Here is a 17,603-nt window from a genome sequence, read left to right as displayed (position 1 = left end):
ACTGTATTTGAGGTGTTATACATTTCTATTAAAATGATTAGTTTGTAGTAACTTTTAAGAAAGCCTGTGCTATCTACAAAAATCTAGAGATTTTCTTGGGATTAAAAATGGCACAGTATATCTTGCTAATTACTAGTGAAACTTTTTTTTTTAATTAATTGCCTACACTTTTCTTTTCTTTTTTTGAGTCCCTGTTTCTTTGTCATGTTGGGTATAAAGGATTGGTAAATGAAATAAAGGAGGTCTTTTTTTTTAATAAGGACATGACATGACTTTAAGTTATTTAAGCTAAAGTCCCTGATTCAGAACAAGTAGTGAAAGAATAAAATCTTTATGCATGTGACAGATCCTTATATTTATTTGACCCTTCTGCCTTCATTAAAGTATTTTCATATTTCATTTCATCCCATTATAGCATTGTTAAAGATTAGGTAGATTACCAGCTAGACCTAACATACTGAAGGAGCATAGATCCTTAAGCGGCTACTTAGTTGCAGAACTGGTTTTAGACTCTTAATATACCCAGCTTATTCTATTAACTGAATCTTCCATTCAGGTGATCTTGACCGTCACCATGATTTCTGCAGGCATGTTTGGAGTTATTCATAGAGTACTCAGTTGACATTTGTGTGTGTGTGTGTGTGTGTGTGTGTGTGTGTGTGTGTGTGTGTGTATTTAAATTCAATTAAATTGAATTAAATTTTTGATCTTCCAAAACTTGCCAAAAAAGTACATGGTTTCTCTTAGTTATCTGATATATTTTATGTTGGCTAGCTTGAAAATAACGTAAGTACCTGTTTCTTGTTTCTTTTCTGTATTTTGGGGGGCGGGGGTCCATACAATACCATAAACTGGAAGGAGCTAAGGAAATATTTATTGGTTCTATAGATGTGGGAGGGATTAAAATATTTTCTCACCTGAGATTTGTTCATTGAAAGATGGTGTGCAAATTATGTTGATATAATTTTTAGAATATATTTTTATGTTTTATATGGAATTTTCTCATGTTTTGTTACTTTAAAAATATTTCAAACTGTTCATGTCCAAAACACAATTCTTATTTTGCCTTCTGAGTGCCCTCTTCTTCTTAAACAATACAAAACAAAATTTTCTTCAGTGTTTGTTACTGTATGTTCAATTACTGATGCATGTTGGAAACTTTACCAACTTGCTTAAGCTGGTCTCCTAAATATATACAATCTATATAACACTACCAGAGTGGTCCCAAGTTGTCATCTCTTGGCAAAAGCTTTTGTTAAGAGCCTCTTCATTATGTCTCTGAATCCACTCTATTCCTGACTGTCTTCTTTCCCCTCTGTCTCCAATTATATATATTTTTAAATTGAAGCATAATTTATAGGTAGTCAAATCAAGACATCTCAATGACTAGGAGTGCCTGGCTGGCTCAGTCAATAGAACATGTGATTCTTGATCTCAGGGTCAAGAGTTTGAGTCCCATGTTGGGCATAGAGTTTACTTAACTTCACCCAGGAAGTTCCTTTGTGCTTCTGTCTAGTCCAGTTGCCTTCCGGTTTCTGAGTCACTCTTATCACTGCAAATTAGTTTTGAATCTTCTTGGTCTTCATATAAATGGAGTCATACTGTATGTATTCATTTGTGTTGGTTTTCTTTCACTTAATATCTTTGATATTTATTTATATTGTTGCATGTATTGGTAGTTTGTTCCTATCAACTGCTGAGTTGCATTGTATTATATAGATAGATCATAGTGTATCTACCTACTGTTAATGGATATTTGAATTGTTTGCATTTGGGGGGAATTATGAACAAGGCTGCTATAAACCTTCTTATAACAGACATTTTTATAGAAATATTTTCATTTCTCATGGGTAAATTCCTAAGAGTGGAATTTCTGAGTCATACATTTTATATGGTAGATGTTTAACTTACAGGAAATTACATGAGTTCTGCACACTCAGTGACCTTTGTGAGTTGGCCTTATGGATTCGGGCATCCTGAGCCAGTGGTCCTGTGCTGAGATGCTTCAAAGCCTTATAAAAATGCTAAAATCCCCAACGAAGCCCTACTGTACCTAAGTTTAGCAAGAGATTTGGGTAGGAATGGGGTTAATGGGCTTCATCATTTGTAAAATCAGGAGTGCTAATAAAAGAAGTAAAGCTTTGAAAGCTTCAAGTCCTGCACCTGCTTATGGTCCTCATTAACCACCTTTACGTGGAGTATACATCAGATGGAAGCTGGTCAGGCTGGCTTTAAATTTCAGCAAGCTCTGTTACAGAACATCGCTATACACTTGTAGAAGTGCTGCTTCATTTGTGGTCTATAAATGTACCTGTGAGACAGAAAGAAAAGAAGAAAAGACCACTTGAGTTCTCCCATATTTGTGCCATTTAACCCTTCTCCTATCAATGTATGAGAGTTCCAGTTGCTCCTCAGCTTTTCTAAGTCTATTCTTGATAGTGTGGAGGACTGAACTTTTTAAAATGAAGATCCATCACTTGACATACTTGATAAAACCCAATAATGCTATCTCATTGTCTTTAAAATAAGAATCAGGGGCATCTGAGTGGGTCAGTCAGTTAAGCATCAGGCCTTGGCTCAGGTCATGATCTCTTGGTTCGTGGGTTCGAGCCCCATGTCAGGCTCTGTGCTGACAGCTAGCTCAGAACCTGGAGCCTGCTTCAGATTCTGTGTCTCCCTCTCTCTCTGACCCGCCCTGCTCAGGCTGTCTCTCTCTGTCTCTCAAAAAATAAATTTTAAAAAAATAATTAAAAAAGAAAAAAAAAAGAATAAAATTCCTCCCATGACCGGAAACGCCCTGCCTAATTCTATAATTTTTGGCTGTATCACTCTCCCTCTGGTACACTGTCATGGTGCAGTACTTACAGTTGCTGAGCCGGGTCAGGCTTTCTTTGTTTCTGGTATCAGAGTCTTTACATAGAGTTTCCTCTTTGTCTGGTTAATACTTGACTCTTTTCTCCCACTACTCACTCACCTATTTATTTTGTCAAATCTCAGCCTAAGTATCTTTCTCTTCTAACCCCTTCTTTTATATGTTTGGAGTGCTTTGTTTTTGTTTTTCCAGTGTTAACACAATTTTGAGTAATCATGATATTTTAATACTTCTCTGTAAGCTTCAGGAAGGCAGGGATGTATCAGTTTACCACTGTAGCATATGTACCACCAGCCATGGTGCCTGGCATATTGAATGAATGAATGAATGAATGCTTTCAAGCGATTTTTGCTACAAAGGAAGAGAGTGAGATAAGCCCAGCAAAGGACTCTGGAAAGAATAAATTAGAAATATATTAAAAGATGTCAGAGTGAGTGTATGATAGAACAGATTTCTGAGATAAATAGGAAAAGGTTGGTAACAGACACCAAGATAGAGAATTACTTTTGGGAAAGAGGATCAGTCTCTATGAGGTAGTTGTGAGGCAGTTGAGAATGAAAACGTGTATACCAGAGAAATTCAGGAGGGGAGTTGGTTTTAGGGTTTGTGTCAGAGGCCATGGAGATGGTGTGAGTTTTTGAAGCAAGTATAGGAGCTAGTAAATAGACTCATGGGTAGTGCATTAACTGAATAGCGCTTGAGGCCCACATGAAATTGGATTGCATTGTTTCCTTCTGCATTTCCTCTCTGTTATCCTGATCAAGACTGATCCTACGACAGAAAACTACTCAATGTGATAATAACAAAAATAGAAGTTGTTTCTTAAAAAAATTTTTTTAATGTTTATTTTTGAGAAAAGAGAGCACAATCAGGCAAGGGGCAGAGAGATGGAGACACAGGGTCTGAAGCAGTCTCCAGGCTCTGAGTTATCAGCACAGAGCCCGATGGGGGACTCAAACTTACAAGCCATGAGACCATGACCTGAGCCAAAGTCAGATGCCTAATCCCCTGAGCTACCCAAGTGCCCCAAAAATTGCTTTTTGATAAACTCTTTCTTTATATGCCAGACAGCATTTTAAGGGGCATTAAATGCATTTTTTCATTTAATATTAACTAATCTTCATAAAAATCCTAGTGACATATATTATATCTCCATTTTTAAAAAATGAGCAAATTGAAGCTTTGAGAGAAGTTGAATAATTCATCCAGTTGGATGTAGGTAGAAATTGTTGAAAAGTGAGGAGTAAAATTCAAGGTAGTTTAACTCTATAGCTAATGCTTTGTTCTATTAATAATGATTTATTTTAAAAAATTAGAGGAAAACATTTCCTCAGTAATCTATTTTGTTTTAAAATTTATATTTAAAATAAAGAAAAATATATTTGTAAACCTCTTCTGAAAACAGGGCCCTACTTATTGCCTTCTAGGAATAATCTCAGCACTAAATAATATTTCCTTGAAAGGAAAAAAGTAACCTTTTGTAAATAGAACAGGGAAGATTTGTTAGTGATACCTCATTTACCTGGAGGTAATTACTGTAGTTCAGACTTTAGTAACCAACACAAAACTTGTAAGTTAAAAAAATAAAACAAAACAAAAGAGCTTCTCATCAGTGAACAGCACTAAGAAAAAAAAAATCAAGACCCAGTGATTATGTGTGATTAGCTTTTGGTCAGCAAATAGCATAAATAGTATACAGTAGGAGAGTATTGGCAGACATTTGTGATCAAGGGCAGCAAGCTTGACATGATAGCAAAGAAGACAGTTGTCCAGCCAAAGAAAAAAAGAAAACCAGGACATCTTTGCAGAGTAGAAGAAACCATGACTACCCTCTTCCATTGGCTGCTCTTTGAGGACATCATTGTGTCATACTTAAGACCCTTAAAAAATTAAATATAAATTAGGGAGACTTCAGTAAAATAGGCTGGTTAATTTTATTTCTGTAACTTGCACACTCATTTGCTAAGGCAAGAATAGGCTCTGTTGATGGGGGAATCCAGGCAGAACTGGTTCCTACAGAATTTTGGGGAATTTGGTTATGTGGAGTGTGAAAGAACTGAAAGAACATTGACCTTTCAGTCAGATGATTTATCTATTCATGTCCTCTGCTTAGTTTTTAATCATATTATTTGTTTTTTGGTGTTGAGTTGTACTCTTTATAGATTTTAGATATTAATTCCTACTGGATATATCATTTGTAAGAGACCCATGAAAAGATGCTAAATATCACTAATCATCAGAGAAATTCAAAACCACAATGAGATATCACCTTACGCTTGTCAGAAATAGCTAAAATCAAAAACACAAGAAATAACAAATGTTGATGAAGGGAAAAAGGAAGCCTTGTACAGTGTTGGTGGGAATGCAAATTGGTGCAGCCTCTGTGGAAAACAGTATGAAGGTTCCTTAATAATTAATAATAGAATTACCATATGATCCAGTAATTCCAGTACTGGGTCTTTACCCAAAGAAAATGAAAACACTAATTCAAAAAGATGTATGTAGTCCTATGTTTACTGCAGCATTACTTAAAATAGCCAAGATATGGAAGCAACCCAAGTGTTTGTTATTAAATGAATGGAGAAAGAAGATGTGGCATATATACACAACCACATATTACTCAGCCATAAAAAGAATGGGATCTTGCTGTTTGCAACAGTACAGATGTATGTCGGGAATGTAATGCTAAGTGAAATAACTCAGTCAGAGAAAGACAGATACCATATGATTTTACTCATACATGCAATTTAAGAAAACACATGAACAAAGAGAGGAACCAAAATCAGACTCTTAAATACAGAATACAAACTGGTGGTTACCAGAGAGGCAGAGTGTGTGTTGGGTGGAGAGTGGGGGGGGGAGGGGGTCAAATAGATAAAGGGGATGAAGAGTACACTTATTTTTATGAGCACTGAGTAATGTATACATTTTTTGAACCTGAAACTCAAATAACACTGTATGATAATTATACTCCAATAAAAAAAGAGAAAAGGGGAGAAAAAGGTGAATTTCATTATGTGGTCTTTCAGGTCATTAACAGTCTCAACAATCTGTGGGTTCTGAAAGATCACAAATTGTCACACCAGCATACTTGCCTTTAATCCTGAGAAATCACCAGTATATAATAGAATTTATCTGTTTTTACCAGTGTTGTTCTTCACCCAAATTAATAAATAGATCCTAATGTTATTGGTGGAATGAATAGATGAAAGAAGATGTGATTTGTTTTTCCAATTGAAGTTGCTTTAATAAAAGTTGTTATACAGTGGATTTAAAAGAAATTAGATAAGACATGAAAGAAACTAGATTGTGCACAAGTGTTACCTTTAATAAAATTTGGGAGAGTAAACCATTATACTTCTAAATACTGGCACTTATATTTCCCTGGTGAATATGGGAGAAGGGTGTGAAAATATTTTAGAACCCTGTAAGTTTTTGGAAGATTAGTAATTTAAGGTGAATAGAGTCTGGAGTTTACTTTTTAGGTAACTATTTGTGTATAAATGTTATTTGTAATTGATCTGAAATATTAACTTTGAATACATGATATAAAATTTATTTTTCTAAACTTATTTTTTTATAATAGTTTATTGTCAAATTGGTTTCCGTATAACACCCAGTGCTTCTCCCCACAACTGTCCCCCACCATGACCATCACCCCCTTCCATCCTTCCCCCTCCTCCTTCAGCCTTCGGTTCGTTCTCAATATTCAGTAGTCTCTCATGATTTGTGTCCCTCAGTCTCCCCAGCTCTCTTTCCCCCTTCCCCTCCCTATGGTCCTCTGTTAGGTTTCTCCTGTTAGACGTCTGAGTGCAAACATATGGTATCTGTCCTTCTCTGCCTGACTTATTTCACTTAGCATGACCCCCTCAAGGTCCATCCACTTTCCTACAAATGGCCATATTTCATTCTTTCTCATTGCCATGTAATACTCCATTGTGTATATATATACCACATCTTCTTTATCCATTCATTGGGTGATGGACATTTAGGCTCTTTCCATGATTTGGCTCTTGTTGACAGTGCCGCTGTGAACATTGGGGTACATGTGCTCCTATGCATCAGTCCTTCTGTATCCCTTGGGTAAATCCCTAGCAGTGCTATTGCTGGGTCCTAGGGGAGTTCTATGGATAGTTTTTTGAGGAACCTCCACACTGCTTTCCAGAGTGGCTGCACCAGTTTACATTCCCACCAACAGTGTAGGAGGGCGCCCGTCTCTCCACACCCTCATCAGCATCTGTAGTCTCTTGATTTGTTCATTTTAGCAACTCTGACCGGTGTGAGGTGGTATCTCAGTGTGGTTTTGATTTGTATTTCCCTTATGATGAGTGATGCTGAGCATCGTTTCATGTGCCTGTTGGCCATCTGGATGTCCTTTTTGGATAAGTGTCTGTTCAGGTCTTCTGCCCATTTCTTCACTGGATTATTCATTTTTCAGGTATTGAGTTTAGTGAGCACCTTGTAGATTTTGGATACTAGCCCTTTATCTGATATATCATTTGCCACTATCTTTTCCCATTCTGTCAGGTGCCTGTTAGTTTTTTTAGAATATATGATATAAAATTTAAAGATCGTATATTTCAGGTAGAAATGTGAAAAAACTAGTACATAAAAATCTGAGTCTCAGCCTTCACAAATAGAGATTTACTGGAATCATGTACTATATAATAGATACTCAATTAACATATTGTGTCAGGCCTAAAATGACGTCAGTGGTACAGCAAACCTTTATTGTATGCAATTTTGAGAAAGAATATATGTTATAAGTTCAATTATGACATAATAACTTCCTTAACAGTAGTCTTTGCTTGAGGTATGGATTGGTCTCACTAGTGCCCATATCTGTTTCCAAGTCTCTGGTGATTTTGGTAAGTTCTCCTGGCTTTGATTGCATTTCTTGAGTATGTGATAAGCAATTTCTTTGCAGGTCAGTAACAAAACAGCTTTAATTACTTTTATATATCTTCCTTTCTTTTTTTAAAAGTTTATTTTGATAGAGATCATGCATGCAAGGTGGGGTAGGGGCAGAGGGAGGGAGGGAGAGAGAGAGAGGAAATCCCAAACAGGCTCCACACTGACCTGAGCCAAAGTTGCTAGCCCAGCTGAGCCACCCAGGAGTCCCAGGTGTCTTCCTTTCTTAATTCACAGGAAACACTTGGATATAGCTTTACATAGGAAGTTGAAGTCATCACTCCAGAGATGAATATTTGCTTCACTGATTTTCAAATTCAAATCTAAATTTAAAATTTTTAAATTAAACCCTGTGGTTGTTTCTTTGTCTTTCGAAATACTCAGTAACTTTTTTCAATGCCAGATTATAATGTAACATTTTAAAGGTATTTTAAATATCATTTAAACTCAGCACATCGTTGCAACGTGTACACAGTGTTGGAATGACAAGATATGAATAGCTTTGACCAAGTCTGCACATGTGCAGGCAATAAAAACTATGTCATTACTGCTACCTGGCTGACTGCCGTTTATAGGATGCCATCAGTTGCAAAAGGAAACAAAAAAAGTTTCAAAACTCTTGACCAGTAATATGAAAGTTTGTAAAAATGTGAATCTTAGAATTGGTGAAATAAGGTGAACTCTTACCTGATTTGGTGGTAGTCTTAACTATAACCTGGAACTGTTGGTTCTGTTATTATTTTTTTAATGGCACAAAGCCCCTGAAGATCCATAATCTTTTTTTTTTTTAGCTTAAAACCAGAGATAGATATATCAGTAGCCTGAAAAAGAAATGTCAGAAGGAATCTGAACAAAACAAAGAAAAGCAGAGAAGAATTGAGACCTTGGAAAAGTATCTGGCTGATCTTCCAACTCTAGATGATGTACAGAGTCAGAGTCTTCAGGTAACATGAAAAAAATGTTCGTCTTTAAATGACTTGAAAACATACTACTTTCCTAGGTTGAGTCCTTAGAAATTTTGTAATTTTTATAATTCTGGTTCTGTATTTGGCTAATTTTGTTAAAATCTGTGTGTTTAATTGCTGTTGTTAGGATGAACTTTAATAAGAAACTTTGTTTAAGCATGAGTATATCTTTCTTGTTGTTAATTAATATATGGTTACCTTCCTAAGAAAACTGTATGTTAACTATTTTACTTAACATTTTACTCTAAAAGGTAGTTTCTGAACCAGCCTGACAGCCCCATCACATACATACATGCACGCACCCTATGTTCTCTGGCTTTATCCAATATTCTCTGGCTCAGCCAAGGCTCAAGACATTTCTTTACTATGTTTCCAGGTATTTGATTTATTTTCCTCATTCTTTCTATAAATTTGTTCACCTTATTCACCCCTCTGACCTCTTCTGACCATTTTTCTTTTTCACAAGTACCTTATCCAGAGTCTTTCTACCAACTCTGGTGAAGCCTGTCTTCTCAGTCTGTTAAACCTACTCTTCAGTCTTTCTCAGTTTTTGTAATCATTGAATTCTCACCCTCAGTGCTATTGACATTCAAGGGTAGATAATTTTTTGTTTTAAGATTTTGTCCTGTGCATTAAAGTATGCTTAATGGCATTTCTGGCTTCTACCTACTAGATGCCAAGAGCATTGCTTCTTCCCTCTTCCTTCCCCAAAACCAAAAATGTCTACAAACATTTCCAAATATTTCCTTGAGGGAGAAATCACTCTCAGTTGAGAATCATTGGTTTAATCCATGGAGTGTCATTATTTTACAGAGTCAAGACCTACAATGGATTCTCTGTATAAGACTAAGAAAGGATAATGTCAGGAAAGAACTGAAGAAATACCACAGGAGTTTGCATGAGCAGGAACAGAGGGAAATATAGACATAAAAGCACATGTTCATGCCACTTTACACCATTATGTTAGCTCATAATTAAAAAATAAAGAAAAAAGAAAGTAACAAGTATTAGTGAGAATGTGAGGAAATTAGAATCCTTGTGCACTGTTGGTGGGAATGTAAAATGGTGTACCCACTATGGAAAACCATATGATATGTTTCATCAAACAATAACCATAAGTTCCCCTTCTGGATATATACCCAAAAGAATTGAAAACAGAGTCTCAAACAGATGTTTGTACATACATATGTTCATGTAACATTATTTGCAATAGCCAAAATATGGAAGCAACACAGTCACTGATGGATGAATGGATAAAATGTTGCATATGTATATAATTGATGTAGAAAAAATTGGAATTCTGAAACATGGATAAACCTAAGGACATGGTTTTAAGTGAAATAAGCCAGACATAAAAAGATAAATACAGTAGAAAGTACCTAAAGTAGTCAAATTCATAGAGACAGAAAGTCAGAGTGGTTGCTGGACACTGAGAGCAGAGCTGAAGGGGGGCTGTTAATGAGTATAGAGTTTGTTTTGCAAGATGAAAAGGGTTCTGTTGATTAGTTGTACAACAATGTGAATGTACTAATACTATTGTACATTTAAACATGGTTAAGATGGTAAATTTTGTGTTATGCATAAAATATAGTGTGATTTTAACCACAAGCTTGTTAGTAATTGAGAACACAGTTACAGTTTCTAGCAGAAACACATTTAATATTCTATGTGTTATAAACTTTAAGTCTTGCTCCTTAGCTTCAGATTCTAGAAGAAAAAAATAAGAATTTGCAAGAGACTCTGCTGGATGTGGAAAAAAAGCTTGAAGAGATCGAAAAACAGTGTCAAGAAAAAGAGGCACAGATAATATGCCAGAAAAAGAAAGAAAAGGAGTTGATAACTACAGTTCAGAGGTAAGCAAACCTTTATTATTTTTTGTTTATTTTTGTTATACTTTCCATAAGACATTTCACTTAAAATACATTAATTTGTAATTATTACTATATTGTTATCTTAAAGATGAACTCTTAAGAGCTATAAGTATTATGTCATTGAAACAGGTTACCTTGGCCATGATTTCACTTTTTAATGCAACACACTGACATCTTGCCAAAGGTTTTAGATGAGAATAGTGAAAATCTACCCCCCTCCTCACCAAAAAACAAAACAAAACAAAACAAAAAACCTAATTGGAAACTGGAAGTATTAACACAGTCTATGGCTTTGCCAAATACTCAGACTTCACTCCTTAATGAGATATATCAAAGTGAAACCCCTGACTCCCATTTTCCCTTCCTGTAGAACAACAGGTATGGCCATTTCGTCAGGTATCTTCCAAGTTTACTCATCTATATCGTCTCACGAGACTTTTCTCTTTTAAATTAATACAGTTAGAATGACAGGGAATATGATTTATTAGTATATTAAGCTAATATATTTAATCTGAAAAATTAATACTGGATTCTTTAAAAATCTAGAGAGCTATGTTATATATGCAACTACATGCACTCTCTGTTTTATAAAACTTAAACCTTAATAGATGACCAACTATAAATAGATAAAACTATATGGAAGAATAAGACAACAAAGCAACAAAAACTAAATTTAAGAAATACACTTTGTTTAATGAATTAATGTAACTCTAATCAAAATCCACCTGATAAGTCCAAGTTAATATTGTTTTACTACTTTAAAAGCCTTAAATATGCCTGGTCTACTCTTTTTCTTAGATTTCAATGCAGAAAACATCTGATTCTAGGACATTGTGGTCTTCAGTGTTTCTAACCTCTGCTTCAAAAAATTCATATATTTTTTAAATGTTTATTTATTTTGAGAGAGAGTGAGTGGAGGAGAGGCAGAGAGAGAGGGAGAGGGAATCCCAGGCAGGCTCCACGCTGTCAGTACAGAATCTACACAGGGCTTGATCTCACAAATCATGAGATAATGACCTGAGCTGAAATCAAGAGTCCATCATTTAACTGCCTGAGCCACCCAAAGTTTATATACTTTTAACATTACATTTATTTTCCCCTTATATTTTGCTTTCTTGCTCTTTAATTTCCCTTTAACTCCACATCTTATAGTCTATTCTCTAGTCTCAAAACAGCTTCCTGACCTCTACTAATTCAACCATATGTTCTTTTTTTTTTCCATCTTAAAGTGAAAAGATGTAGTATAGGGCATTTTGATCACAAACTCAAGCTGTGCCATTTTATGAATAAAATTAGGAACACTTGAAAATAATTTGTTTTGTTTCATTGTGTCCTTTTACATATTTAATATGATAGTATACCTTCCCTTTATTTAGATTTTCTCTTTTATTAGGTTTTTAGAGACCATTGAGCCTAGTCTCATTGATCAGAAAGAGTACAGTGCATTTCAGAATCCGTGTTCCATTTTCTTACCTTGATATTCTGAGATGATAGCATCCCAGAGATTTTCTCTTAATTTCAAACAGATATAAAGGATCAAATGAGGTCTTCTGTAATTCTTCAGTACTTGTATAGCTATGGTGTCCCTTGACCTTGGAGGTAGAGGTGTTAGTTTCCTCAGCAATATGATAAAGTTCTTGTTTCCACAAGAATTTCAGATGTGTATGTGACTGTGAATTATATCATATATTTATCTGTGCTTATATAATATCTCTAAGTTTTCCATCTTTTAGTATTAATATACCAGAGGGGTTTCCTTTTGTTGTTTCCTTTTCTGCAATGCAAGTCTCTGTCATGAATAGCATGAGAACCGATTAGGTCAAATAATAAACACATAAACATATTGCTGCTCTTATAAATGAAGGAGAAATGTAATTCTCCTGGTTTTGACAACAACGATCCTGACAAAGAAACTTTGGCTGAGCTCAGAATGAAGGTAAAAGATGTATATCCGTATTCTTAGGCTCCCAAACAAAATCATCTTAATGAAAGAATTCTGCTTTTGCAGGAGAAGGAAAGAACAGGATTTAGGTTGCCGAGCTCAGATTAGGATCATAAGGAACTTCATTAGGGCCTAAGGCTGTCACTCACTAAGCAGATTTCCAGTCTCAAACCTGCCATTTTGAAAAAGATAATCAGCCTCTGCTATATTTTTTACTTCGATGAAATGTAGGTGCTCATTCTTATTCATATGTAGTCTTTAGGTCTTCATTATTGCTTGATTAAAAAATATTATAGACCGTAAGAAGAGACCATCATTTATGTTGAAGTCATCTACCAAACTCAGCACATAGAGTGGATAAGTAAAATTATCATTGTCTTTCTAAACCATTCAGCTTGCAGCAAAAAGTGGAAAGATGCCTTGAAGATGGAATTCGCCTTCCCATGTTAGATGCAAAACAGCTTCAGAATGAAAATCATAGCCTGAGAGAACAAAATGAGAATGCTAGTAAGGTCAGTTCATGTCTTTGATAATAAATATGAAATCTGTGTTATGTTGGATATGGGTATATGGATATATAAGTTATAGCTATTTTATATTTTTGTAATACTTAACAACTTAGTTTGAATGTTTTTATTTGGAAAGAAAATGACTTTTATTTATTTTTATTTTTTTTTAAAGCTTATTTAATGTGTGCATGAGGGGTGAGGGTGGACAAAGAGAAAGAAGGAGAGAGAGAATCCTAAGCAGGCTCCATGCTGTCAGTGTGGAGCCCAACACGGCTCAAACTCAGAAACTGTGAGATCATGACCTATAGCCAAAATAAAGAGTAAGATGCCTAACTGACTGAGCCACCCAAGCACTCCTATTTAATTTTTTTGAGAATGAGAGTGAGAGCAGGGAGGGGCAAAGGGAGAGGAGGAGAGAGAATCTGAAGGAGGCTCAAATCCCAGCACAGAGCCTGATGCCAGGCTCAGTATCACGACCTTGAGATCATGACCCTAAGTCAGTATCAAGAGTTGGATGCTTAATGACTGAGCCACCCAGGCTCTGCATGTCTTTTTTTTTTTTTAATGTTTTATTTATTTTTGATACTGAGAGAGACAGAGCATGAGAGGGGGAGGGGCAGAGAGAGAAGGAGACACAGAACTGGAAGCAGGCTCCAGGCTCTGAGCTGGCTGTCAGCACAGAGCCCGACGTGGGGCTCGAACCCATGAACGTGAGATCTGACCTGAGCCGAAGTCGGGGGCTTAACCGACTGAGCCACCCAGGCGCCCCTCGCATGTCTTTTTAAGTAGACTCCACACCCAATGTGGGGCTTGCCTCACAACCTAGAGATCAGGAATCACATGCTCTACTGACTGAGCCAGTCTCCCCAAAAATGACAATTTAAGTAAATTTAAATGATTCAGATTTTAGTAAAAGCCAAACTAAGGAGAAATTAAATTGCTTTTTAGCAAAAGAAAAGGGTATCTTTTCTTTCCTAAAGTATTCAAGATCTGTCTCAAAGGTATTTTTATAAATTGCATAGAGTTTTATCAAGAACTAGAGGAAGATTTTTGCAGTTATATGTATGTGTGATCCAAATCATATGTCTATTTAAAGGATACTTGGAATGAATACTTTTGTAAAAAAGAAAATCATAACCTGATTTAGAAAAAATAAATTCATTCTTTCCTGGGGGGTTTTTGTTGTTGTTGTTGTTGTTGTTGTTGTTGTTGTTGGTTTGAACTATTGGTACTTTTTAAAAGCAGTAGAAAAAAATTTCAATTAACACTGATAATATTTTCTGTATTTTAGATAATAGACAGCCAACAAAATGAGATTGAAAGGATGATTTTAGAAATTCAGGTAAGGAATGTTTTGTGTATATTTTAATTTAACTGTATATCAACTTACTCTTAATGGTTATATAATCTAAAAATATTAAATCATATATGTATTTATATGAAAAGATTAATAGCACTTGATGTGAAGTTACAAATTAATAATAATCTTTCTCTTTTTAGAATGAAAATGCTATTTGGTAAATATTCAAAAAATTTTGAAGATTGTTCTTCTCTATCCCTTACCTTTCCTGTTTTTAATTTGGTATAGTTTCCTACTGAGAACACACCTGGTTAATGTGTGATCATGATTAGGTCATTAGTGATCTACTTATTAAAGATCATGGACTATTTCCAGTCCATTGTGACTGGCTAACACTTCTCTTCCTTCGTTTATTATTCCTTCTATATTATCAAAGTATAACATGTTCTTTACATATTTGTGGTTTTACCTCCTGCTTAGTTTCTTGAGGGACTATGGTAGGTCATTTACATATCTAGAGCTTAGAATGTCTGATTCATAATACACAATCCAAATTTTGTGGATTAAATGGATTTTCTTTTTTATTGATTTGCCAGATACTTACTGAGCACCTACATCTGTGTCAGGCACTGTTCTTAGCACTGGGGATTCATCAGTGAACAAAGCAAGTCCTGATTATTTTAGTGGGGTGATATGGATAAAACGGAAATATAATGTCAAGGAATGATATGCACCATTAAAAAAGTAGTGTAGAGAACAGTGATAGTGCTGCATTACATACAGTGGTCATGATGTTTTTCCTGAGGAAGTAATATTTGAACAGAGTTCTGGATAAAGACAACCAGGGGAAGAGCATTTAGTGCCTGAAGGTGTCTGCTGTGCTCCATGAACAGCAAGAAGGCTGCTAGTGCAGTGATGGTGAAGAAGAGTCCTGAGCAGTGATCATGAAAAGTAGCCTGGAGCTAGATCACTTAGGGCTAGGTGTCATTGTATTTTATACTATGTATGATGGAAAGCCTTTGGACATATTTTGCTGAATAATTTTCTTATTTTTATACCTCCTAATTGTTTTACTTCTTAAAAATGGAAGTAAAAGATAAATGATTTAAGTGTCAGGATTATAGATGGTATGCTTTGTTTTTTGTGCATGTTAAGTTGATTTATCATTTTAATCAAACACTAGGCTAGTTCAACAAGTGTGTGGGCCTTCTAGATTGGTTCACAAGGTTATACTCTTTAATCTGTATTCCTGTAGACATAACTTCAGTTGTTCTACAAACCATTCAAATCACAAAATCATTAGGTTCCTTTAGCCATTATTATCTGATTTATTATAGGCCATAATAAAAGGAATTTATATTTCACTTGGTAACATTTTCTGAGAAATCAGTCAAATAAAAGTTACCTCAATCCAAATTAAGAACACTGAACATTGTCCTTTGACACTGAAATTTTAGTGGCTAAGACTTGTAAGAGTTTATTCATCACATATTATCTCGCATTATAGATTATCAGGATATATCTGTGTTAATTGAAATATGCCTTTTTCTGATTTGTGGTGGCATCTTAATACAATTTATTCTTATATCAGCCAAGTCTTTTAGTCACATTTAAATGTCATGACCATATATAAATGAATATGTAGAAGAATATGTAATTGTATGGCATTCTATTATTTGATCTTAAAATGCTTGAGTAAACATTTCCTTATTTTTTCAAACTAATTAATGAATAGAAATCAAATTATTAAGATGCATTTATTTCCAAATATTGGGGGCCAGACAATATACTCATTAATTCTTATCTTTTGAAGCAATGAGTAAGTCATTCTGGCCATCTAGATCTATAGATCTAGTATATGGTTTGCTAAGAGACAGATAGCAAATGTTGATGACTGTCCAATGCAGCTATATATATCAAGATATTTAAATAGAAAATTATAGAGGATGACAAATATGCTTAAAATGAGAAAATTTTGTATTTTGTGTTCCTTGTTGAAATTCCTTAGTTCTCTTACAGTTAAAACTAGTTTTTTTATTTGGTTGTTTGTGATGAGTGTAAAAGATGTGTACTCTTTGAACATCTAAAAATCTTGCATATTCTTTAAAAAAATGGATACTAGTTGTTTCCTTAGCGTTGGAAATCACAGAGAGAATCTTTTTTATTATTTTAAAACATATTTTTATTTATTTGTTTTTGAGAGTGAGAGAACACAAGTGAGAGAGAGGCAGAGAAGGAGACACAGAATCTGAAGCAGGCTCTAGGCTCTAGGTTCCAATCTGCCATCTCAGAGCCTCATGTGGGGCTTGAACTCATGAACCATGAAATCATCACCTGAGCTGAACTATGGGATCATGATCTGAGCTGAAATGTAGAGTTGTTCCCTTAAGCCAAGCAGGTGCCCTGAATTATGCATTAAGCTATCAGTACAGTATTAAATTTATCATAACATTTCACTGCTTTTATAATTTGCATATTCCTTGTTCCTCCACAGTGCCAGGAAGTTCTTCCATTTTAGAGAATTTAGTAGACAAAACGAATGTAGCATTATTAGAATTTCATGTTTCACTACTTCTTTATGTCCCTGCAAATTATTGAGATGACCACATTTGTTCAAATTTCATATGTCTGACTTTTAGAATATCACATTGCCTTGGGTATAAGCACGTTATTCTTACAGTTTAAATTTTATGACAAAAGAGAAAAATGAAATCCCTTGCCATGTTCATTTTATGTCCAATTTATAGGGAATAAAAATAAGGCATTGGTATAAAGTGCTATATTTAAAATACAGCTGTGGTTTACTACCATGTATCAGAAGTCAGATAAATACATAGCTGGTTTAGGTCAGTGGCAGATTTATTGATTCTGATGTTGAGGAGAAATCGGTCTTCTACTAGTTTTATTTTTTGTTGAATGTAGAAAGGTAATACTTTATGTAAAAATATACTGATTTTGAAACTGAGTTTAGTGCTGTAAAAATACAGATCTATCTATTATTTCGTTCACCTGTCAAGATGATATTAACTGGCATGAGTAACTTGTTTATTCATTGATCCTTTAGAAATAATGCCTTTGTTTACATTTATGAAACCAGTATCGCTAAACTGGCTTCTTCGTCTACAGGCTTTTCTTCTGTCATTATACAATATAAAAAGATATTTGTAATAGAACATTCCCCGTCCTTTCCATAAATGTGACTTCGGTTGGAATGTGAATTAGTTCTTCATTGG

At 34.9% G+C, this 17,603-nt stretch overlaps 2 protein-coding genes across 7 annotated transcripts in view; both read left to right on the top strand.

Moving 5' to 3' along the window:
* Positions 1-17,603, top strand: part of CEP85L (centrosomal protein 85 like) — a 160,416-nt gene that overhangs the window by 122,708 nt on the left and 20,105 nt on the right. For all 6 annotated transcript variants that reach the window (XR_003910564.1, XR_003910563.1, XR_003910561.1 and 3 more), the window contains exons 7-10: positions 8,575-8,727; positions 10,447-10,601; positions 12,956-13,073; positions 14,362-14,412. Coding sequence is in view for 1 of the 6 variants with exons in the window: in XM_029943933.1 (XP_029799793.1) it covers positions 8,575-8,727; positions 10,447-10,601; positions 12,956-13,073; positions 14,362-14,412 (477 nt within the window). In the remaining 5 variants the exon portion in view is untranslated. The remainder of the gene's footprint in view (positions 1-8,574; positions 8,728-10,446; positions 10,602-12,955; positions 13,074-14,361; positions 14,413-17,603) is intronic.
* On the top strand, positions 2,001-2,183 carry LOC115295751 (ATP synthase subunit ATP5MPL, mitochondrial-like). The gene is given in 1 exon segment (XM_029943935.1): positions 2,001-2,183. A coding segment is annotated over 1 exon segment (183 nt).

Source organism: Suricata suricatta, chromosome 7 (genome assembly GCF_006229205.1).
Source record: "Suricata suricatta isolate VVHF042 chromosome 7, meerkat_22Aug2017_6uvM2_HiC, whole genome shotgun sequence".
Lineage (NCBI taxonomy): Eukaryota > Metazoa > Chordata > Mammalia > Carnivora > Herpestidae > Suricata > Suricata suricatta.
The sequence above is the reverse complement of the archived record's forward strand: the minus strand, read 5'-3'. Positions and strand labels throughout refer to the sequence as shown.